The following is a 23,719-nucleotide window of genomic DNA, read 5'->3' as shown; positions in this document are numbered from 1 at the left end:
CCCCTCCTTCTTTCCATTTCTCCCTCCTTTTCCTTTCCTTCTTTCTTCTCTCCCTCTCTCCCTCCCACATCTACAGCCATCCTCTTCTTGGGTTAGGGACTGGACATCCATTAAGGAAACAAATGTGGAATCAGTTCAACAGAGCAAGCAGCCACCACATTCAAGATAAATTACTGTCCCCTCAGACACTTAAAAGATTAAACACTCCGTGAGCCTTCCGGCAATGAATCTCCTACCTAGCAGGTATCTATGTATTCTGGTTGCAAGTCAAAATGAAATGTTCTCTTCCAGGTGGACCCCCTCTTACCTGTCACTTACATTGATGGCTCTTTGGGAAGATACATTGGGCCAGGCTGAGAGGGTGGGGACTGGGGCCTCTTCACCCTGCATTCTGGCCAGGGCAGGTCAAGAGGAAGGAACTTCAACCATGACAAGATGGATTCCCAGAGAAATCAAAGGACTCCTGGGTTTAGAGTGTCCTCAGATGATAGAACACAGATTGGTAGAGCTGAGGGGGCCATTGGAGGCAATCTGGTCCAGAGGTTTTTAACCTGAGATCTGTGAACTTAAAAAAATATTATTAATCATTTTTTGAGGCAATCAGGGTTAATTGACTTACCCAGAGTCACACGACTGGTAAGTGTTTGAGTACAAATTTGAACTCAGGTCCTCTTGACTCCAGGGTCGATGCTCCATCCACTGCACTATCTAGCTGCCCCTGTGAATTTGTTTTAAAAATATTTTGACAATAATTTCAACATCATTAGTTTCCTTTGGAATCCTATGTATTTTATTTTTTGTAATACTTAAAAACATTATTGTGAGAAGAAATCCATATGTTTAACTATACTGCCAAAGGGCATAACTGAAACAGTGAGAAGCTTTGATCTAGTCTAGTCCTCCCCCCCACCTTTTTAACAAAAAAGGAAACTGAGACTCAGGGAGAATAAGTTAAGTGGCAGAGACCTTACTCTACCCTGCATCTCTAGCCCCCAAGTCCAGTGGTCTCTATACTCAGGAACCGCATCCTGGAGAGGAGATACTTTGACACGGCAAACCAATGGCCAAGTCAGAACTTTAGCTCATTCTAAGTCAAGGCTAACTGCAGAATTATCTATCTATGCTAATGCTTCTCAAACTTTTTGGCATCAGGACCCCTGCATACTCTTAAAAATTATAAAGAGCCCCAAAGAGCTTTTGTTCATTTGAGTTATATCTATTAATATTTACTGTATTAGAAATTAAAATATCTTAGTATTATTATGAAAATAGTTTCAACCTTGCAGACCCTCTAGAGTCCCTAGACCATACTTTGTGAACCACTGAACAGAAAACTGGCTGGTCCACAGATCCTATGTTTCAATACCCTTATTAAAAAAACCCAAAAGATTAACAAAATTTTATTAATGTTTAAGAGCAAAACCATATTTTAAAATATATTTTATTTCCCCCAATTACATGTTAAAACAATTTTTTAACATTTTAAAAAAAGGTTTGAATTCCAAATTCTATCCCTCCTCCCTCCCTGAGACAGTAATCAATCAGATATAAGTTATACATGTGTGATCATGTAAAACATTTTTGTACAATACCCTCATTTTACAGAAGAGGAAATTGATTAAGTGAATATAGATTAATATTAATAATAAATTATATTAATAAATGATATAGATTAAGGGAAGAGATTTGACCAAGGTCTCTTAGCAAATTAGTGAACAGATACAGGATTAATATCATATCATATCACTCAATCAACACACGTATTAGTCACTTACTGTATGCTAATAGGCACTGGTGCTAAGCACTGGGCATGAAAATAAAGACAAAAATAGTCCCTGTCCTTAAAAAATTTTGAAAATCGTAATCCAAGAATCTCTACTACGTCACAAGGTCTCTTTATGTATAGGAAAGAGCTTCCTAATCCTGAGGGTCACAGACCCCAGACGATCATTTTAGATTTTCACCAGTCAGCGCTCATGCAGTCTTGAGTGAGGGGTGGGGATTGGAGGGAGAGTTCGAATGTCTTGATAAATTTTGTGTCACCCCTTCCCCCCTCTTTTGCATGGATGGGAAATGGCCTGCCCAATCAACAATCCTGGATAACAGAGAAGAACTAGGCCCGGTGCCATGTAGGGATCTGCCCATTTGAAGGACGTAGGGAAGCAACACAATGTGCGCTTTATTTGAAGAGGCTTGGATCCAGAATCAGCTTTGCAACCTATGCTTGTGTGAGCGTGGGCAAACCATTCCCTACTCTAGACCTCTGTCTCTTTTTCTGTTAGATGAAGAGACCAGATCTACATTTAGATAGATCAAATACAAAGGGGCTGGACTAGATACTAGATTCCTTCTAACATTTGAACAAATGATGTTTCTAAAATGCAATAAAATATAATATGCAATATTATATTATATAATGTGCAAAATATAATAAAATATAAAACGCAATAAACTATGAGGCAGCTAGGTGGCCCAGTGGAGAGAGTGCTGGGCTTAGAATCAGAAAGATTTGATTTTTTGAGTTCAAATCCCACCTCAGACACTTATTAGTTGTGTGACCTTGGGCAAGTCACTTATCTCTGTCTCAGTTACCTCATATGTAAAATGGAGAAGGCAATGGCAAACCATGCTGTATCTCTGCCAAGAAAACCCCAAATGGGGTCCCAGAATTGAAAAATGTCAACAAAATGGAGAGCTTCACAAATACAATGGAATTTTTTCCTTAATACTTCAGAAGGAAGTTTGGAGCCTTGGAGTTACTCAGAATCTTTAATTAAACCATCAGTTATCATTTTATTGTATATAGACAGAAGAGACAATTAAAAGAGAGCTTTGGTCAATAGAATGCTGGAACAAAGAAAGTTCATCCTCTGGAAACCTATTAGAATTCACCACTCCTCTCCTAACTCTGCCCTATTGTCTAGGAAATCTCATATGTCTGGAGCTTTCTCCTCCAATCATTAAAAAAAAAAGAACCCAAACTCTTATTTAACTTTTGCTCTCATATCTCCTACATTTTCCAATCTCTCTCTCCTCCCTCCCTAACTCAGAGAGTTCTATTTTAACAATGAATAAAAAACAAACAGTTCAGCAAAACTAACCAGGGCCATATATAGACTTTGTGACATTCTAGGCAGACTTCCACACACATAGTCTCCTTTCACCCTGACCCCCTGTAGCGGCAAGCACCCTAGTGTCCCCAGGGTCCTTGCCAACACAGGTTCTTGGATCTGCTTTGATAAAGGAAAGCAACTCAAAATGGGTTAACAAGCTTATTTTAATCAGTCAAACATATATCGTTTACCTAGTTCAGGGGAAAGAGGTCAGTATTCCGAACTTCAGAATATACAGACAGAATTATCAAGACAGAAACAGATCAAGTAGACAGATTTCAAACTGTCCAACCATTACATCCATACCCAATCAACATCTGGGTTTCAAATCTGGGTTTTTCAAAGCCGAGGGGGGGCTCTCAACAATGGCTTCCCAGAATCCAGATGAAATCACAGAACACTTCTCAAAGTGAGCCCCAAAACAAAGCTACACATGAGGGCTTATATAGCCTTCTCCTGGCTCAGAGAATGTAACAACCTTATTGACTCACTGGCCAATCAAGAAGTATCTACTGAAAAACAAGCCTCCCACCCCAGGCTCCAGGTGCACTTTAACTTAGGGGCAGGGAAGATCTTAAAAATTTACATTCCCATTACACCCCCCAAGAAAAGGTCTCTCTCCTCCCATAGCATTTAGATCTGGAAAATCATCTAATCCAACTTCTTCATTTTGTTGAGGCCTCCAGAAGGGAATGGGCTTTGCAGGTTCACAGTCATAACAATTGTATGTTCTACTTGGCCCCAAAGGGTAGGGGTGTGTGTGTGTGTGTGTGTGTGTGTGTGTGTGTGTGTGTGTGTGTGTGTAGGCAGATTTTAGGTCACAGCTAGAAAGAAGGGTAAGGGGCTGCCATGGGAGTTAATGAATTCTGAGAAGGGACTGGTTAAACCCAAGCTCAGGATATCAGAGGGAATTTCTTTTCAGACTGGGGTCAGACCAGTTGTTCTCTGAAGTCATTTCCACCTCTAAGATTCTGTGATTTCATGATCCTATCTTGGCTATGCTAAGGCAGACCAGGTCTTTGCACCCAGAGATGGTCCCCAAAGCCTCTCCCAATAGCAGCTGTGCCCCCACAGAACCAGAAGCTTGGCTTTTTGCAGTTGCTTCTGTTGGAGGTGGGGATGGCGGGTGGGGCGTCTCAGGGTCCTGAGTGTTGATAATATCATAGTCCGTGGGTTGCCATGGGAACAGAGTGCGAAGTGTGTGCTGTAATACTAATAACTTTTTCATCTAGACAGAGCCTTCCAATTTTCGAAGCCCTTCCCTTTCCATTCTCTTCTTTGGTCCTCATAACAACCATCTGCAGTAGCCAAGGCAGGTTCCACTTTTTGTAGAGGAGTCTGAGGTATGATGAAGCAAATTCACTTGCCCAAGTTCACACACATAGTAATTGATGGTGGCAGGATGATGTCTACATCTTTAGGCTCCAAGTTCAGGATTCTTTTAATTGGCCCTTCCTTGCCATCCTCTGCCTCTCTTAGAATTCCCCAAGTCGTTTATTGCTTGGTATCTGAGGCATGGTGTGTGTGTGTGTGTGTGTGTGTGTGTGTGTGTGTGTGCACGTGTGTAAGCTATGAAGCTTACTTGCCGTGTTATTTGACAAGACATTTAACTTCTCCGAGGCTTGGTTTCCTCCTTTGCAAAGTGGCTTTAATGATGCATGCATTCTCTCCTACATACATACATGCACGTCTCTCCTATTATACATACATACCCATCTCATCTATTATATGTGCAGGAGCATTTTTCCTATTGAGGCATGGAGGAAGCCATTTTGGAAACATAAGAGCCCAACAGAAACAGGGACTATTGGAAGCAGGTGCTGGGATTATTCCTTGCCCTCATTCAGACAGACTCCCTCTTTTCGAAGGGCTCTCCCGCTCAGAGGCTGCCCCTTCCCTTCACCACATCACTCTTTATCCTGTCCTTCTCTGCCCCAGAGCCAGAACAGATGGAGCCATTTCCCTTGAGTTCTCCAGTATGATGGAGAGGATGTGGTCTGAGTCAGAATCATAGGATGTCAGCACTGGAAGGATCAGGGAGGTCAGCTGGTTCAACTTCCACCTTGTGGCTACGGAGCTGGCATCCTCTACCCAAAGCTTCCTTACTACCCCCACCCCTGGGGACTGAGGAAACTTGGATCTGGGTGGGGGTGGGGGTGTGGGACTTTGCCAGCTGCCTCAGTTTCTCTTGGTCTTTGCCATTTTGGTATTTCTTTCTCTGAGGTGGTTTTTGGTTTTATTCCAATGGGAAAAGAGGAGGTAGGACTTTCTTCCCCTTGAATACTCTACTGTGTTTATTGCCTTGACATTGAACTCAGGACTGGGGGTGTCTTCCCTGTTTTTAGTCTGCAGGGATTCTCTGAAGATATTCTCCTGATCCAGTGGGGCTCAGCCCTGCGACCACTACCTGTGTGTGTGTGTGTGTGTGTGTGTGTGTGTGTATGTGTGTGCTCATTTCAAACTAGAACTTTTCTCAAGGAATTCATCCCCCTGCCCCTGAATAAGCACACGTAAGTCTGAATTAGAAGTCAGGTCCCAGGGTTCCTAACCCAAAGCTCTTCTCCATACTATGTTGGTGGTGAATAGAGTCAGGAAACCCCAGTTTTAAACCTTCCCTCAGCACTTACTAGTTGTGTGACCCTGAACAAGTCACATAACCTATGCTTGCCTTAGTTTCTTCATCCATAAAATGGGGAAAAAATAACATCTGCCTCCCAGGGCTATTGTGAAGATCAGATGAGATGACAAGTGGGAAATGCTTTGCAAACCTTCATATGTGGTATAAATGTTGATAGCTATGCTGCTGGAGGTAACGAATAATGATCCTGCACCCTGGTCCTGAAGGTTATTGATGCTGACTCTAGATCTGGGACAACTCACAAAGTAAGAAGAAAAAGCCTTGGGAAATGGTTTCCTCAGAGCCATCCTGGTGCTTCGGGGTGCCCAGGGACTGGCCGATCTGATAGCAATCACTTAAATGCACGTCAGTGAGGCTTCAGGTCACTGGCCTTGGCTGGGGACACTTAACCCTGCTGATGTGCAGGTTCTCACTCCATGGTCCAGGTAGCATGGTGGCTGTTTGGTGGTGGCTCTGACTAGGTGTTGTCAGTGAACGGGGCTGTCAGTGAAGTAAGGCTTTGGGGCAAGCCAGGATCCCAGGCTAAAAGGCTGCCTGGCTCCTAGATGGGAAAGGGCAAAGAGGGTAATGAGGGACCAGACCCAAAGCTCATGTCTAGCCACATTCAGTGCCCATGAGGATACTGGGAATGCATGTTCAGGGGTAGTGGTGGGGTATGGTGGGAAAAACCCTGGGTCTGGAGTCGGAGTGAATCCCAGCTTTGCTGTGCAGTAGTGATTACACCTCAGACAAGTTGTTTTAAGCTCTCTGAACCTCAGTTTCCCCCTTTGTGAAACAGGGGGGAGAACTAGGTCCCTGCCATTTCCAAACTCAATGAATCATAGAAGCCACAAATCACAAGGCATAGGAGGGAATTTGGAAGTCTTGCTAGTTCAACTATCTCATTGTGAAAGAAAGAAAACTGAGACCCACACAGGGGAAGTGGCTTGCCTGAGTCATGAAGCATTTAGTGGTAGAACCAGAATTCGAATCCAGATCTCTAGTCTAGATGCCCAATTCAGTGATTTTTTCTATTTCATTCAATCCTCCACAAGCAATGTCAAAAATCTTTATGTAGGGGAACATGGTTAGGATCAGCATCCAGCAAAGCTCTGGGCTGTCAGGAATTGTTTGCTAGGACATTTTCCACCCCATCTGATCACTCTATTTCCCATCGCTGTCTGCCCACACCTGTTCTTTTGCATCCCCCAAGAGCCAGCTGGGTAAACAGGCTGTGAGGAGTGCTGATGGATCAGAAGGACAGGTCGCTGGGGGTCTGACAGCAACACACGGAGATGTGTTGACCTCTACCTCATGGGATCAATTAATGAGTCAGCCAGCAAGGATTTATTTGGCTCCTGATCTGGAACGAGTAGGCAGCAAAGAGTCTGAGTCTTGTGTTGTGTCCATTACCAGCAATGGACCATGGTGCCTTCCCTCTTTCCCCATCCTTTTTCCTTTTTGCTTCTAGTTATCTCTTTTCTGCTTGGCCCTTCCCAGTTCACAAGACAAAGTCAAAGCTGCCTCAGAGATGGGTCTAGGAAGGTGAATTCCTAATGTCCCAGTTAAAATGTATAGAAGGGTTTCCAAGGAAGGAAAATGAAAGCAGGCATTTGAGAACAAAAATCAAAGCAGGGAAAGGACACACGGTTATGCAACATGCATAGTGATGAAACGAATTTTCCACCTGGACCTGAGAAAACCACATAGGGTCTGGCCTCTGCACAAGGGAAGTGATTTTCATTAGCAGGATCTAATTTGATCTGACAAAATTCGGCAGTGGGTGCCTTCAAGGCTGATAACACTCACTCCCTAAAAGAACATGGAACTGTGTAAATGGAGTTTCCATTTTGAAACTGAATCCCTCATTGTCTGTCTACTGCTCACTCATTTGGTTTGTGTGACAAAGGACTTTGGCTCATAGAGAAGATTGCTTCCACACAGAGAGAGTCGAGGGCTTGTGTGCAGTAAGGAGGCTGGGGGAAATGAGTCACCTTGTCATTCTTAACAGCTTAGTGAGATCCAAATAAGCGGTCACTGATCTGGGCCTTGGGAACCGGTATTGTTTACCAGAGGGGAGAGCTTGGTATTTCTTTTGTTCCTTCCCCAACAGGCTGCAAATGGATGGAAATATCTAAAGATCTAATCCAAAGCAAAGCTGGTTTGGTTAAAAACATGCTACCTGCAGGTGTTTTGATGAGGCAGGCGAGGTAGCTGTCTCTAGTTCAATCTGGAGTGGTAGACAGTGAGGTGGGGGTCACAGGTAGAAGTAGAGGGGTAGCAGAAGGGATTGGGGGTGGGGTTGGTGTCTTCAAGTATCTGATAGTGCAGTTTTAAACTTTAACAGTTATTTAAGCTATAATAATAATGATGATATAACAGCTATTTAAGATATTAAGTCTTCCAACCGCACCAAGACTTTGGGGATGCCCCATATTTCTTGGAGAAGAGGGGTTTGATTTGTTCTACTTGGCTCCAAAGGGAAGAACTAAGAGCTAGCTAAAGGCAGATAGATGGTGTAGTAAAGAACACTGGACCTGGAATCAGGAAGACCTGAATTCAAACCCTGCTTCAGATACTTACTCAGCTGTGTGACCCAGGGAGTCACCTCACCACTTTCAGACTCAGCATCCTCATCTATAAAATGGGAATAATCATAGTATCTATGTGGCTGGGTTGTTGTGAGGATTAGATATCATGTGTAAAGCACTAGATAAATGCTATTTGTTATTCTTAATATCAACATTTTAAATTTAATTATTTTGTTAATTATGATAAGGAGAATTTGTATGAAGCAGATCTGGGGTGGTCATCATAAGAAAAAGCCAAACTTTCTAATTAGAGCTGCCCCAAGCTGGCTGGGTTGTCTCTGGAGGTACTGAGTTCCTCATGTGTGGAGATTTTATCAGGTAGAGGGTAGATGTCCACTTGTGAGGGATGTTGCCAGGAGGTTTCCTGGTTGGTCATGGAGCAGGCTAGATGACCCCAGAGGTCCCTCACAACACAGGGAGTTTGTCAATCCGTTGCTTAAGGAGCCCCTTGCAAGGCATGGCACAGGGCGGCTGAAGGGGCCCCGGAGACTGTCAGGGAACCCCCGATGTGGGCACTTGGATTCCCCGACTGGAGATCCTGCTGTCTCACAGGAGACTGACTATACGCTTGCTTCATATTGTCTACTATCATTTAAAATATGGCAATTGGAGATTAGCACGTGTCCATGTTCACTTGTTATGTTCTCTTTTTTTTTTATAGGAAAGAACATCTTAGCTGAATGGGAAATTCTCTTCTATACCTTCTCCCTGGGCTAACGAACTGTTCCTATGAGCCCTGGCTGTTTAAGCCGCGAGGCCATAACTTGGATTCTACAGCTCCCCTGTGGTGGCCTTGTGCCCTGATTACAGAAGGACTATATTAGGTTTACCAATCCCTGAATTTATGAGGCGGCCACGTGGCTGTGCACTTTTCTCCTGATTCGCTCTCTTGTTAGTGTTTCATCTTCCTGGCCTCATCCTGTCCTTCCCTCCCTTTGACTTTGTTACACCAGCCTTCACTAGTGAGAGGCCTTGGGGGCTGGGGGCTGCTAGTCAGAGTAAAGAGCCAGGTCCGGGAGGTGATGGCTTATGCTCAAGGCAGGCAGGACCCAATGAGAGTCAGAGAAGAGCAGGAGCTTGTAGCCCAAGAGAGAATCGGTCAGCAGGGACTGGAGAATTAAAAAACAAAACAAAACAAAACCTTAATCCCAAAAGAAAACTGAAATGCATCAGAGGACGAAGGACAGTCTCAAGTCCAGACCAAATTATGGGTGAGAGTACGAATTAAAGGAGCCAGCAGGCCCACAGCCAGCCAGCCTGTACTAGGGTTTGGGGCGATATCCAGTGTAGATAAGAGAGATCTCTATCTTTTTACTACCACTACCACTAACACTCCTTCTCCTAACTAACATTTATATAATGCCTACTATGTCAGGTGTTTTACAAATATTAAATCATTTGATCCTCACAACAGCCCTGGGAGGTGGTCCTATTATTAACCCTATTTTACAGTTGAGCTAACTGAGGCAAATGGATTAAGTGACTTGACCAAGGTCACTAGATACTAAGTATCTGAGGCTGGATTTGAACTCAGGGCAGTGAGGTGGTGAAGTGGATAGAGTGCTAGACCTGGACTCAGGAAGACCTGAGTTCGAATTCAGCCTCAGATACTAGATGTGTGACCCTGGGCAAGTCACTCGACCCTGTTTGCCTCAGTTTCCCCATATATAAAATCAGCTAGGGAAGGAAATGGCAAATCACTTCAGTATCTTTGCGAAGAAAACTCCAAATAGGGTCCCGGAGAGTCATACACAACTGAAATGAATGAACAACGAGGCTGGGTGCTCTATCCTCTCTACCACTGAGCTGTCTCCTGGAGCTTGGAGTGCAGGGATAGGGCAGGCAACAATACATTCAGGGTGTGAGGTCTGAGAGTGAAGACTGAGATCAGAGAGGGCTTCCTGTAGGTAGTGGCATTCAATGTGGCCTTGGCAGGAACTCAGTGGGTGAAGAAAGAGGGAAGGGAAGATATTCCAGGAATTAGAACCAATCCCCCCCCCCAACATGGAAGGCGGGAAAGAACAAAGCACTTCAGCTTAGGGGGCACTCTCTGGTCTATCATGACCCTCAGGGACACCTCCAGGGTTTATCTCATAATTTTCATTATTATTATCTTCAGGTCTGCTTCTTAAAGCAGATTCCAGAGCAGTGATCTCTCCCTATTCCCAATGAGATCACTGCATTTCTCTTTACTCTAGGGGAAATGGGGAATGGGTGCAGCCTTCTATGTATGTCTCTTTGTGTACCACTGTCTCGGGTGTTTCCTTGGGAAAGTTTTTAGCATTGGGCTGTGCTGTGAGCTGCCTGAGGTCTTAGGCACAGGGAGTTGCTAAGGACTAGGTAATGATGTCATTGTGTCATAAGGCAGTGACATCTGTATCCCTAAATAAACCCTTCCCTATTGTCCCAAAATAGAGATTATGGGATTGTAATAGTCACCCGTTAAGGGCCCTCTTTTCACTGAACCATAGACCTGATAGGATTTTATCTCCTTTTTTCCTCTGTTTTTTGTATTTTTTATCACTAAAGCCTAAATACAAAATAAGAAAATTTATAAAATAAATATTGAAACCTGTCTCCTTAACAAATGTAAATCTATTAATTAGACTTAAGAAATGGAACTCTATCATCATGGAAATCCTGTGAGATAATGTAATGCCATGTTGATTGAAGGAAACATTTTTGTAAAATGCCTGGGCGAATGGTAATCAAAGAGCTGTATAGTAGATAAAAGAATCTTTCTTTCATCTAGAATGGGAAGGACTTTGGCATTATGTGGTTCCTTTTCTGAGCCAATGTTCTTTCTTCCAGATTGTGACAATATTGGCAAACATGTCTGTCCTGGAACAGTGTGCTTCGGACATCATACAGGAGAATGGTAAGTATATTCTGTCTGACTACGACCAGAACGAGGGGGAGGGCTTGGAAGGCTGGGCTGAGAGCTGGGAAAGTGGGACACCTGTGTGAAGACTTCCTCCACAGGGATGAGGCCTGGGCCCAGAGAGGTATCTGGGGAGCCAGGGCTAAAAAGAAATCAGGGTTTGAAAGGTAAATCAGTAACTTGGAGGAGGCAGGACCCATACTGATATTATAAGTCAGAGCAATTTCTAAAAATATTAGTCCAAACACCAGCAGCTTTGTATCTGGAGTAAGAGTACTTGGAATGCCGCTCTCTGCTGCTTACCTTAGATGGCATCTGGAGTATTGGGAAGCTGGGGAAAGTACACAGGGGGTTGACCAGGATGGGGAGGGAACTGGAAACCATGAGATATACAAGGCCTGGTTGAAAGAACTAGGGGAAAGAGAAGCTAGTCACTTCAAGTATCTGAAGGGCGTTCATGTAGAAGAGAGATTGCAATTATTTTTCAAATTACAAAGAAGCACCTTTCAGTCCAAGATAAGCAAGACCTTTCTAACAATCTGAGCTGCCTTAAGAGTTAGTGAGCTCCCTGTCATGGTAAGTATTCCCACAGAGGCTGGATGACCATTTGTTTGAGCTAAGACTCTCAAATGGTAAAATTTCCCAACAAACACAGAGAGGATCCATGCTTGGAGAAGGTGGGATGATGATAGATCCTTCTAAGGATCCTTCTAGTATTCCTTCTAAGATCTCCACATTTTAGAATTCAATCGACAGCGAGGAAGGCCTTGAACAAGGGTGTCCATTAACTTGTTTTTTCAAAAAATATTTGGATAAGTGTATTTCATTAGAATTGGTTTCTTTCATAATCCTGCTTATTTTATTATAGGGGCAACTACATAGAGCACTGGGCCGGTAGTCAGGAAGAATTGAGTTCAAATTCAGCCTCAGACATTTACTAGCTCGGTTCTCATATTTTGAGATTCAATAGACAGTGAGAAAGGCCTTTAGTGGGCTTCTTAACTGGGTTCCATAACTTTGTTTCTTAAAAAAATTCATAAGTGTATTGCACTATTGTGCCTTTGTAATCCTGTGTATTTTATTATATACACTTGAAACACCTGATTTTGAGAAGGGTTTTGTCCCAGCCTGGCACAGACTGGCTGGTACCTGTCTTGTCGCTCAAGGACACACAGGGGGTCCAGCTTGGGGTGCAACAATAAATTATGTCAGCTCAGGGGGAACTTTGTCCTTGACACATTCAGGGCATCCTGCACACTCTGGGTCCAGTGTTTCTGGCAAATGTGGCATCTCAAAAAGACAAGTTCAAGGGACCCCTTCACAGTAGCCTTCCCCAGACTGCCTGAGGGATCCATGACAAAAAAGGCTAAGATCTCCGGGTTTAGATAATCAGAAAGGACCCCCCAAATGGATGAAAGAAGGAGGGGGCAGAGTCCCTTCCTTTGTTTCTGTACAGTCATTTCAATTGTGGCTGACTCTTTGTGACCACTGTATTTGGGTTTTTTCTTGGCAAAGATACTGGAGAGGTTTGCCATTTCCTTCTCCAGCTCATTTTACAGATGAGGAACCTGAGGCAAACAGGGTGAAGTGACTTGCCCAGGGTCACACAGCTAGTAAGTATCTGAGGCTGAATTTAAACTCAGAAGAAGAGTTATTGTCTCCAGATCTGGCATGGTATATGCCGTGCCACCCAGTTGCCAAGAGTTCCTTTGAGGAGATAATAAACAGCACCTGCTCCTGCTTGAGGGCAAAGGGCCGGTCCAGATGGACCTCTGGAGATCCTTTGGCTCTGGGCCCAAGGGCCTCTTTGATCAGTGGGAAATCATTACCATCCTGCTGTATTCCATCAGGATCTCATTCAGCTGTAGGCCTTGTGAATAGGTAGGAAATAGAGTCAGGCTGTGTGGGCAAGAAAATGGAACAGGTGAAGCACCTGAAGAAACCGGATTTGGAGTCAGAGAAAGTGGGTTCAAATCCTGGCATTGTTGCTTACTACTTGTGTGACCTTGGCCAAGTCATCTCATGGGCCTCATTTTTCTCATCTATATGGTGAAGAGATGGGCTAGACCAGAGATTCTTAAAACGTGTGTATGTGTGTTTGTGTTTGTGTGTGTGTGTGTGTGTGTGTGTGTTAAGGACCTGTTGGGCAGTCTAATAAAACCAGAGATGCCTTTGGCACTCTGGGGAAGCCCATGGACCCATTGGGCAGTCTGGGGAAGCCCAAGGACCCCTTCCCTGAATAATGTCTTAAAAGGCATTAAATCCAATACAGAGGATAACAAAGGAGCCTTGCTAAGAGCTAGGGAGAGGACTATAGTCAAGCAAGGCAGCCTCTTGTCCTCAAAGCCTAATGAGGATGTCAACATACAAAGGGAAGCTGGGAGAGGGGATCCCCATTGGGCAGCATGGCAGGGAGGCAGGAAGGAATGAATGGGGTGATCTGATTTTGGTCAAGCTGAAAGCTCACCTCTCAGAGCCCTAGGTTGCAAGGGTGGAGGGATAGCCAGAGTCCAGGCAGTGATGGATTGGGAATGTCCAGGAGGACACTAGCCATGAGTTCCTGGATGAGTTAGTTATGGGGAGGTGGGGCACAATGTCCTCATCTATAAAATGACACGGTTGAAGCTGTTTATTCTCATGCCATTGCAGCTTGGAGGTATGGAGGGACAGCTGTTTTTGGGTGGGCATCAGTCCCCCAAGGCCTGCTCACCTGACCTTCTCCTCCAGTTTCCCCTCTTCCCTCCTCACCACTGGAGATGGAGCATTACAGAGGATGGTCCATTACATTTCAAACTAAAGTAGAATCAGTGTCTGGGCATAGGAAAAGACCTCAGACCTCACTTGAGCAGCCATCCCCTCCAAGGTCCCCACCAAGTGGTCAGCCTCTGCTCCAATACCTCAAGGCTAAATTTGCTAGCCCACCATTGCATGTACCCACCACAAATCTCCTCCCACTTAGTCTCTGGGTAAAGGAGGCATGTATAAGTATAGAAGAATACCTCTGCTTGAATATACCCAGCTCCTGCTGGGATACCTCCAGTGACAGGGAGATCACTCTCTACCAAGGCAGCCCCTCAGTTCTGGTTGTTAGGAAGTTTTATTCCCCCCAGCCCATAGACTTTAGCCTTGACTGTCAGTCCTAACGTCACCAGAGCTTGGGTGGTCACTGGGCACTTGTCACATGAGAGCTCTTCCTTAAGTTTCTTAGAATTGGGGTCATACTACCCTGAAGGTATGGGGAGAAGAACCCCAGCGGTCCCCATCACACCACCCTAGAGGGGTGACCTTTGCACCTGGGCATAACTGCCAATTTGTGGGGGTCACTCAGCAACCAGGCATTTGGATACAGGCACAGGAGCCAGTTAGTGTCCAAGGCAGGACTGGAAACCCATCTCCAAGGCCAGCCACACTGACTCAGAGAAGCCCCCAGTGGGTAGCAGGGCTCCCTAATTCCTAGCCTGGGGCTCTCTTGGCCATCCTGTGCTTTCTCAGATGAGGACAAGGCTTGAGTGGTACTCAATAAAGCTTACATAATTGAATCAGGCAGCTCTCACACAGGAAGTGCTCTGGGCTTGCCACGTGCTGTGGGAGATGGGAGAGGAGGAGGGTACCTGCTTTCTACCTCAAAGAGCTTTAGTAATCTTGTTAGGGAGGGATGACTCACACACCTGAAATAGATGAGTGATGACGTAAGCCGGGAGGTGCCAGGAGGGACAGTCTGAGGAGAAATGAACTGGGAAGTGGGAGCTCTGGCCCCAGCTCTACTGTGGCCACCCCTGTGAGACCTTAGCCAAGCTCTTTTCTCTCTCTGGCGTCGATTTTCTCATCTGTAAAATAGGAAGAGGGCTGGATGGTTTCTAAGATACTCAACAACTCCAAAGCCCGTGGTTCTATTACATACAGTGTTCTAGGAAGTCAGAGAAAGGGGTGCTGCCTATGCCTGGGAGATCATGGAGTGCTTCCTGGAGGAGGTGACATTTGACCTGAGCCTAAAAGGATATGGAAGATTTGCCTTTTGGGTTGAGGCAAAGGTCTAGTGGAAAAGGGAAGATAAGAATTACAGATTTGGAGCTGGAAGGGACCTTAGAATCCATGTAGTTCAACCCATTTATTTTACAGAAGAGGAAACCAAGGCCTGAGGAGATTATGGCCAGGTAGTAGGTCCTCTTATTCCAGGCAGGAAGTTCTCCTACTGTATCCAAGGGGAAGATGTGCAGTTTCTTTTAGAAAGGAGCTTGGTTTTCTCCCCCTGTGACTCTTGTCAAAGACGTGACCAGATGCAACCAGCTGGTTTCTGAGTGAGAAAGGAATGGTGGGTGGCTCCCCTTGATATCACACCAAAGGGTTGGCTCCCAGGCTCTGTCTCAACTCTGTCCCTGCTTCCACCCTAGGGCTGCAGCTCCTCCTGGGGATGCTGTCTGAGAAGCCACTGTCTGGGAGCTCAGCGGAGGTGGCTGCCTGCGAGAGGGTCCAGCAGAAAGCTGCTGTGACGCTCACCCGCCTCAGCCGGGACCCCGATGTGGCCCAAGAAGCCATACGGCTTGGGTGTAAGTTGGGGGACTTGGAAGCTGGAAGTCTGTGAGTTGTCTGGGTGGGTGGGTGGTTCAAAGTTGAAAAGTTCTAAAAGTCTGGGGCTGTAGATAGGAAGATTTGAGTTTTTTCCCTTTCAAGGTTGGGGCAGGGGATACTTATGGCCTCACAGGCATGCAGTCTGTCCACTTAGGGATCTGGGCTGAGACTAGCCCTACTGGCAGGATTACAGGATCCTAGAATCTCAGAACCTAGGAGACCATCTAGACTAGCAGCCTTCTAATTTTGTAGATGGCACTGGGGACTGGTCTAAAGTGCAAACTTGTCACCAGGACCCAGGTCTCCAGATGCCCCACCCCAAGCTTTTGACACTATACCATGCTTTGTGGTTTCATTTATTTTCCACTTGTGTCCGATTCTTCAGGACCCCATTTGGGGTCTTCCTGGCAAAGATACTGGAGTGGTTTGCCTTTTCCTTCTCCAGCTCATTTGATAGATGAAGAAACTGAGTCAGACACAGGGAAGTGACTTGCCCAGGGCCACACAGATAGTAAGTTTCTGGGGATAGATTTGAACTCAGGAAGATGAATCTTCCTGCCTCCAGGCCTGAGACTCTATCTGCTTATGCTACCCAGACACCATATTAACCATCTCTATTTTACCCCATAAAATTTCCACATTATGTAAGGGTTGACTTGAGGCTCAGTCCTTGGGCTTATGTGTTAGGAATCTTTCCCTTCCAAAGAGGATTCTTTTCTAGCCTGTGTAAAGCTCAGAGGCATGTATAGGCAGAATCACTGTAAGTTAGGGTACTGCTCCCTCTTCCCTGCCCTCCCCTAGTCAAATGCCTTGATTTTCCATAAACAGTTTCAGTGAATGGCTGTTGATGCTTTTGTGGTGGGAAGTCCCTTCTCAGGGCTCACCTTCATCCTTCCTGCTGCAGGTTTAATCAGGAAATGGTGAACCATCTCACACACAGGGTTTGGATTTCATGAAACTGTTACTTGGGTATGACTTCTCCTTCAAGGGCAGGGTGTGGGAGTCTGCTGACCTCCCCAGGAACTGAAAGACTCGGTGGCGAATTGTTGGTTATTCAACAGTCATCCCTTTCACCCATCCGACAACCATTTACTATGTAGAAAGCACTATATAGTTAAGGACATGTATATATGTCCTCATGTGCTCAAGGTCTAACAGATAATGTGGTAGAGTGGAAGAAGATTTCCTGGGCTGGGAATCAGAGACCTGGGTTCTGGTCCTTCCTTTGCTATGTGACCTTGGTGAAATCCCTTCTCCTTTCTGGGCCTCAGTACCCCTCATCTATGAAATGCAACATTTCAAGCGGATGATCCCTTAGCATCTATCTCGTTCTAAGAGTTCACAATTCTATTGTTCTCCTTGTAATTTCATTAATGGATATAGGGGAAAGAACATTGACTTTGTAAGTCAGTAGAAGTTTGGACAGTTAGGTGGTATGGTGGATAAATCTCTAGGTCTGGAGTCTGGAAGATATGTATTCAAATCCAGCCTCAGATACTTACTAGCTGTATGACCTTGGGTAAGTCACTTAACCTCTGTTTCCCTCAGTTTCCTAATTTGTAAAATGGGGATAATGACATCACCTACTTCCCATAGTAGCTGTGAGGATAAAATGTGATAATACTTTTTAAAGTGTTTAGCACAGTGCCTGGATACATAGTAGATACCCTATAAATGTTAGTTATAATAACTGTTATTACTGTTAATATCATTAGTCAGAAGATCTGGGTTTGAATCTCAAGGCAGTCTCTTATAGTTATGTGGCCCTAGGAAAGTTCCCTCCTTTCCTAAATTTCTGTCTTGTCCTCTCTCAAAGGATCCAGGGGCCTCACAGATAGGCCATTTCAATGCCTTCCCTTGATAGGTAAGGAAAGTAACATGTAGGGGAGGAAGTGACTGATAGAAGTCACCAGGAGGGTCAATGACCAAGCTGGGAGAAGAATCTAGGTCATGTGACCCTAAGTCTAGTCAAATGTCAAACCAGGACGGTTGGACTAGATCCAGGATCTTAACCATTTTGGGTCATGGGGCCCCTTTGGGAGTATCTTGTCAAACCAATGGTCCCCTTCTCGGAATCGTGTTTGTTAATGCATAAAATAAAACACATCAGTTATATGGGAAATGCAGTGATCAAAATGTAAAAGAAAACCCAAACCAACTTCTTCATCCCTCATAAAGAACCCCATGGATTAGGTTTCTTTTATTTTAAAAAAGTTTTAATTTTCTTCTTAATTTATGGTATAAAACAAACATTTCCATAACATAGAATACAATTAGATGATTTCTAAGGTACCTTCTTCCATCTTTGACACTCTATGGGTCCATGATTGTATATGTACCTGGTTGGAGTTTTCTGGAGAGGGCAGGGGGGGACAATTGCAGCTCAGGGTGGAGCTGACCATTGCTCATTTACCAGATCAGCTCCCCCATCCCCAGAGCCCCACAGAGAGCCCAGATCCTTCTGGAGGAGCTCCAAAGACATCAGTGAGAGAACCGGGTGAGAGGGCCAGGCAACAGGGACTGGGACTGCCCTTTGGGCTTCACAGATGTCTTGTGATTGCAGGCATGCCTCGTCTCACGGAACTTTGCTGGGTCCCAGCTGAGAGGAACAATAGTGACTCTGTGCTTGTGGCATGTCTGGTGAGTTTCCAGCTTCTATATCTTCATCCTCCCTTCCTGCTCAGAGGCTATACCCTGGGCTAGTCCCCTACCCTCTCTCAGCCTCAGTATCCCTCACCTATAAAACCCAAGATTTGGGGGCAGTTAGGTGGCACAGTGAATAGAACACTGGCCCTGGAGTAGGAAGACCAGAGTTCAAATCTGGCCTCAGACACTTAACACTTAACTAGCTGTGTCCTTGAGAAAAATCACTTAATTCCAATTGCTCTGCCTTCCCCACTTCAAAAAAAAAAACACAGAAACTCAAGAATTGGAGTGGATGACCTTTAAAATTCCTTCTAATTCTATGCACCTCTCCTAGACTGATTTTTTTAAACTAAGTAAAAGAGGCCATTCACTGCCTCATTCCTTACTTAGCCTTAGTCACTGAATGGGTGTTGCCTCTTTCAAACTGGGAAAGACCTTAGCTTATAAAGACCAAGGTCTATTATTACATCCAGGGCCATCTCCAGTCATCCTGACCTATATCTTGCCACTGAACCCAGATGGCTTTAGAGGAGAAAGTCAGGTCCTGCACAGTCCTGCCTCACTTAAATCCAATTCACTCAAATGTCATGGCTTCACCTCCCAGATCATGGTCTTCTTTGAGAATTAAGGGAAACAACAACAGAAACTCCTTCCTGTATACAGTAGGACTTTCAAAACTGGGACTTAGCAGGTCTGGGGTCTAGCTTGGAGACCCCAGGGACAGGGAGTGGAGGGGTAATTGTGAAGACCTGAGTTCAGATTCTGTTCCATTCACTTACTTCCTACGTGACCCTGGGTATATAACTTAATTTGCCCCCAGCCTCAGTTTTCTCATCTATAAAATAAGGATGATACTAACATCTGTGTCATAGTGTTGTCATCAATATCACATGAGAGGATGTTCATAAAATACCTTGCAAGTCTTAAAGCTCTGGGTAAATATCAGCTAATATTAGCTCCAGTTCTGATATCAGGCACGTCTTAGCCCTTCCTTGGTCCTGTTTCCTTGATGCTAAAATGAACAGGCTTGGTTTGGTTGCTTTTTAAGATTCCTCCTAGTTCTGACATTCTGAGATTCTGGACGTTTTCATGATCTGATCCACGTTCACTGAGACCCAGAAGGTTTGTCCTTGTTGCTTCTGTCCTGGCTGTTAGAGTCTCCCAGCTAACTGCTTCTGGGGAGCGAGGCCCCTGGGGTTGCTTGCTATTGGTGGGGATTGATTTCTTGCCTTTTAGAGACATGCTCACTGTGTGCTGTGGGGCTCCTTCCTTTCAGGGTCCCCCCGGCCAATGACCACACCAGGCAAAGCACTTCTGGCAGGAGCTGCCTGGAGCCAGTATGAGAAAAAATGAGAGCTGCTCCAGTCAAGAGAAAGAGTCAGCATCCCTGCCTTCCAACTCAGTCTGCACAAACTGCCAGACTTATGTTCCTTTTGGACAAAAATTTTAGTTTTAGTTTTGTTTTACATCATCTTAATTTTTAAGTAAACACTTTCCACCCTAGCCCTCTTTTTCTTACCTAGAACATCATACCTTGCTACAAAGAATTAAAAAAGAACAAGGAAAAAATAGTTAAGCAAAAACTGAGCTCAAAAAAATTGAGCTGCATTCCTTACCCATACTCTCCCACTTGTATAAAGAAGGGCAGGAGAGGGGAGGCTGGGTGGTGCAGTGAATAGAGCACTGGCCCTGGAGTCAGGAGGACCTGAGGTCAAATCCGGACTCAGACACTTAACACAAAAACTAGCCATGTGACCTTGGGCAAGTCACTTAATCCCAATTGCCCTCCCCTCCCCCCTCCTAAAAGCAAAAAAAAAAAAAGGCGGGAGAGATACTTTCTCATCTCTTTTCCAAAGGCAGTCTTGGTCATTATAGTTAATCAAAGTTCCTTTTCCTTCCATTTATATTATCATAGTCATTGTATCTATTAACTTCCTATATTTCTCTGAGTTCTTCTTAATGATCATTTCATACAATATAGTAGTATGTGTGGACCACGATTTCTTCAGCCCTTCCCTAGCCAGCAGTCATTGGCTTTGTTTTTGGTTCTCTGCTATTACAAAGAGAATTACTGTGAATATTTTGGTGTGAAGGGGTCAAGTGGTAGAATCCAAGGAGCACTGTGTGGGTCCCCTTCTCGTGTGGTTTTTGGCATATCCCCTCAACAGAATGTAAGCTTCCTGAAGACAGGGAGGGATTGTTGTTCCTGTATCTCCATCATCTAGCAGTGCCTGGCATATAGTAATGAATGGGTTGCTGTGTGATTGATGGATTGAATGAGTGTGGGAGAGAGGAGATGAAGGCCTGAGTTGAGATGGCGGCTGTTAATTCTCTTGAAGTTACCTTGTTGACTCTTTATATCCCCTGACCAACCTAGGGACTGAGTCAGGCCCACTCTTGTACAAATAATATCATCATGGCTCCCTTTTCACTGGGCATCCCTATTGCTAATCTTCCCTAATAGTATTCTCATCTCTACTTGTAGGTTGGGTGTGTCCTTTTAAATCCATCTCTATAGCTCTCCCTAAATCTAGCTTTGTCTACCCTCCCAACCCAACCAAAGGGTATTCAGATTAACCCTCCCTGTCTCTTACCCATTTACCTTTTCTACACTTGTGTGGTGTTGTTGGTAGGGGACTGGGTTATCTTTCTTTTTTGATGTCCTAACCTGTCTTCTGAATTGCTAATAAATATATATTGGTTGATTGATTTATGGATTCCTCTTCCCAGTACCTTGGATGTTTTAGGCCAAGGATTGAGCCTTTTAAAAACATTGATATCTTTTGTTTTCACTTTGTCTTCATTTCCCAATATTCTCCCTTCATCCTCCTGGAGAGCTATTCCTTATAAGAAATAATAAACATTAACCAATGCATTAAACAAAATTCACATTGTATGAAGTATTCCATAACTATGGCATCTGTCAAGAAGGCAAGGAAATGCAGTATCATATCTCTTTGGAGGGAATGAATCTTTTTCATCATCTTTCCCTTCTCCCCTCAGTGCCTAGAACAGAGGCTTGCCTATTGTGGGTGCTTAGTAAGTGTTGTTGAGGGGATGAGTGAATGGTGGCTTGTTTGACCAGGGAAGGGGATCAGAGTTCCCCACTGGTAAGGCACAGCCCGAAGTCAAGATGGGAGCAGGCTTAACCCCTGACTTGGCTTAGCCAGGGGCTCTGCCTTGCTTGCTAAATTTCCTCTGTTTTTCCTTTCTGAAATTTATCTTTGGCATTTTCAAATATCATCTCCCTTAGCCAGGCTAAGTAATGTCACCTTGCACAGACTGGATTGATTTTTCTTAATGAAGACTGCCCTTGGTGTTTGATTCTGCAGCTCAATACCTTGGTATTTTCAGCCTGAGAATCAGAACTATCTATGACATCCTTTCAGCTCTTCAGACATCAGAAGAGAAAAATGTCAAGTTGCTGGGCATGAGGGGGAAGGGGTTTTAGCTAGCTTTGAGATTGGATTGGGGGATGGGTTTCTCTCTCCACCCACTTGAGATGAAGTCTCTGTCTCTCTCTCTCTGTCTCTGCCTCTCTCTCTCTCTGTCTCTTTCTCTATGTTTCCCTCTAATAGGGCTATAGTGCCAGATGTAGATGAAGAATCCAGCTTTTCTCTTTTCTACCGCTCCTTAGGGTCACAGGGTGGCTGGTGCTGGTTAGGGATTTTATTTTTATTTTTTGTTAAAGGGGAAGAACAGGGGAATTTCTCCCATTAAAAAAACCCTGGCCCTTGGTTCCATCATTTCTCCTCATTCTCAGGGGTACCATCTTTTCCCTACCCTATAGTGGATAGAGCATTCAATCTGAAAGGCCTTGGTTCAACCTCTATTTCTGATACTTACCAGCTGGGTGACCTTGGTCAAGTCACTAGACATCTCTGTGCACATTTCCTCATTTGTAAAATGAAGTATTTAGACTTAATGAGCTCTAAGATTCCTTCCAGCTCTAAGTATATGGTCTTATGACAGCATGAGTACAACAACTAATTATATTCTAGGAATTTGGGGTACCTTCCACCGTCTAGTTTCCACCTACTTGGATGGACCATTGGACTTAGAGTTAGGAAGACCTGAATTCAAATCTAGTCTCAATTTAATGATCTTGGGTGCGTGGCTTAACCTTTCTGCTTCCTCTTCTGTAAAATGGGAATAATAACAATAACCTTAAAAGGTCATTGTGAAGATCAAATGAAATAGCAAAAAGTATTTTGCAAACCTTAAAATGCAATCGCTATTAATTACCTATTTATCTCCCTTCCCATAGTCAACCTTCGAGCCCAACTGGACTGTTGGCTTCTCCTCGCTCTTCCTTCTCCTACTTCCCCCATTCATAAGGCCATCCTTCATGCCTAGAATGTCCTTGCATCCCCCAGAACTCTTTGCCTGGACCTCTCCTTTGCACCTATCACCACCTGCCTTGAGTGGTCCTCCTCTGTGGCCATGTGGATGCTCCATTAATATTTACCGGGTTGTAATACATACATCTGACAGGTGATGGCAGGCCAAGAGAAGGTAATTATCTTTATTTTCCAGATGAGTGGGCTGAGGCTCAGGAACATGAAAGGCCTTGGTTTCTGCCACACAGGTGGAAGTTCTGGGGTGCAGACCCAGGTCTGCTGACTCCATTCATAGTTCCCCCTGCTCCATGTCAGGCCGCCTTTCAGACCTCTCCCAGGGTCATTGTGAGGATCAAGGGCTTTCTTTTCTATGGTCCAGTGAGCCTGTTTTCTCATCCTGCATGTCCACCAGGGGGCTGCCTGTCTAATTAGGGCTGAGGAGGGGACCTGCCTCAAGCACCTGCCTGTCCTTTTTCTGGCTACTCTCCTCAGTGATCATTTTGGCCCCTTTCTTCCTGCCTCAGTTCCCTTTCATGAAGACACTGCAGTCATCAAACATTGATTAACTGCTCCCTGGGGTTAGAACACTGTACTAGACTTTGGAGAGTATACGTGGAGCCCCTAGACAAGTAGGGAAATAACCTACATAGAACTAAAATACACAAGGTGTTACAGGCTAAGTTCATTAAGAGAGGTCCAAATCAAAATACTGTGTTTGATTTGAAGTCATAATTGTCTGTAGGAATCAAGGAATGTTTCATGGAGGAGGTGCTCTTGATTTGGGCCTTAAAGGATGGGCAAAAATTCAGTCAGGGGATGGCTAACAACTCATAGGAATGCAGCCTTTTAAGGTTTATGAAATACTTTCCTTGAAGTAGTTTTGTGTGGTAGGTGATACAAGTAATCCACCCATCTATCCATCCATCCATCCATCCATCCATCCATCCATCCATCCATCCATC

The 23,719-nt window shown here is 44.6% G+C and overlaps 1 protein-coding gene across 4 annotated transcripts in view; it reads left to right on the top strand.

Moving 5' to 3' along the window:
* The window catches only part of INSC (INSC spindle orientation adaptor protein), a 174,540-nt gene extending 155,992 nt beyond the window's left edge, over positions 1–18,548 (top strand). For 2 of the 4 annotated variants that reach the window (XM_069091146.1, XM_069091147.1), the window contains exons 10-12: positions 11,133–11,199; positions 15,594–15,749; positions 18,335–18,548. In XM_069091146.1, the coding sequence (XP_068947247.1) occupies positions 11,133–11,199; positions 15,594–15,749; positions 18,335–18,474 (363 nt within the window). In that variant the 3' untranslated portion in view covers positions 18,475–18,548. The remainder of the gene's footprint in view (positions 1–11,132; positions 11,200–15,593; positions 15,750–18,334) is intronic. The other 2 variants (XM_069091144.1, XM_069091145.1) reach the window with 1 other exon arrangement.
* The last annotated feature ends 5,171 nt before the right edge of the window (positions 18,549–23,719 follow it).

Source organism: Petaurus breviceps, unplaced genomic scaffold, assembly GCF_028583685.1.
Source record: "Petaurus breviceps papuanus isolate PSGF00001 unplaced genomic scaffold, PetGlider_PUasm1.0 188, whole genome shotgun sequence".
Lineage (NCBI taxonomy): Eukaryota > Metazoa > Chordata > Mammalia > Diprotodontia > Petauridae > Petaurus > Petaurus breviceps.
This window is presented reverse-complemented; position numbering and strand designations above follow the sequence as displayed.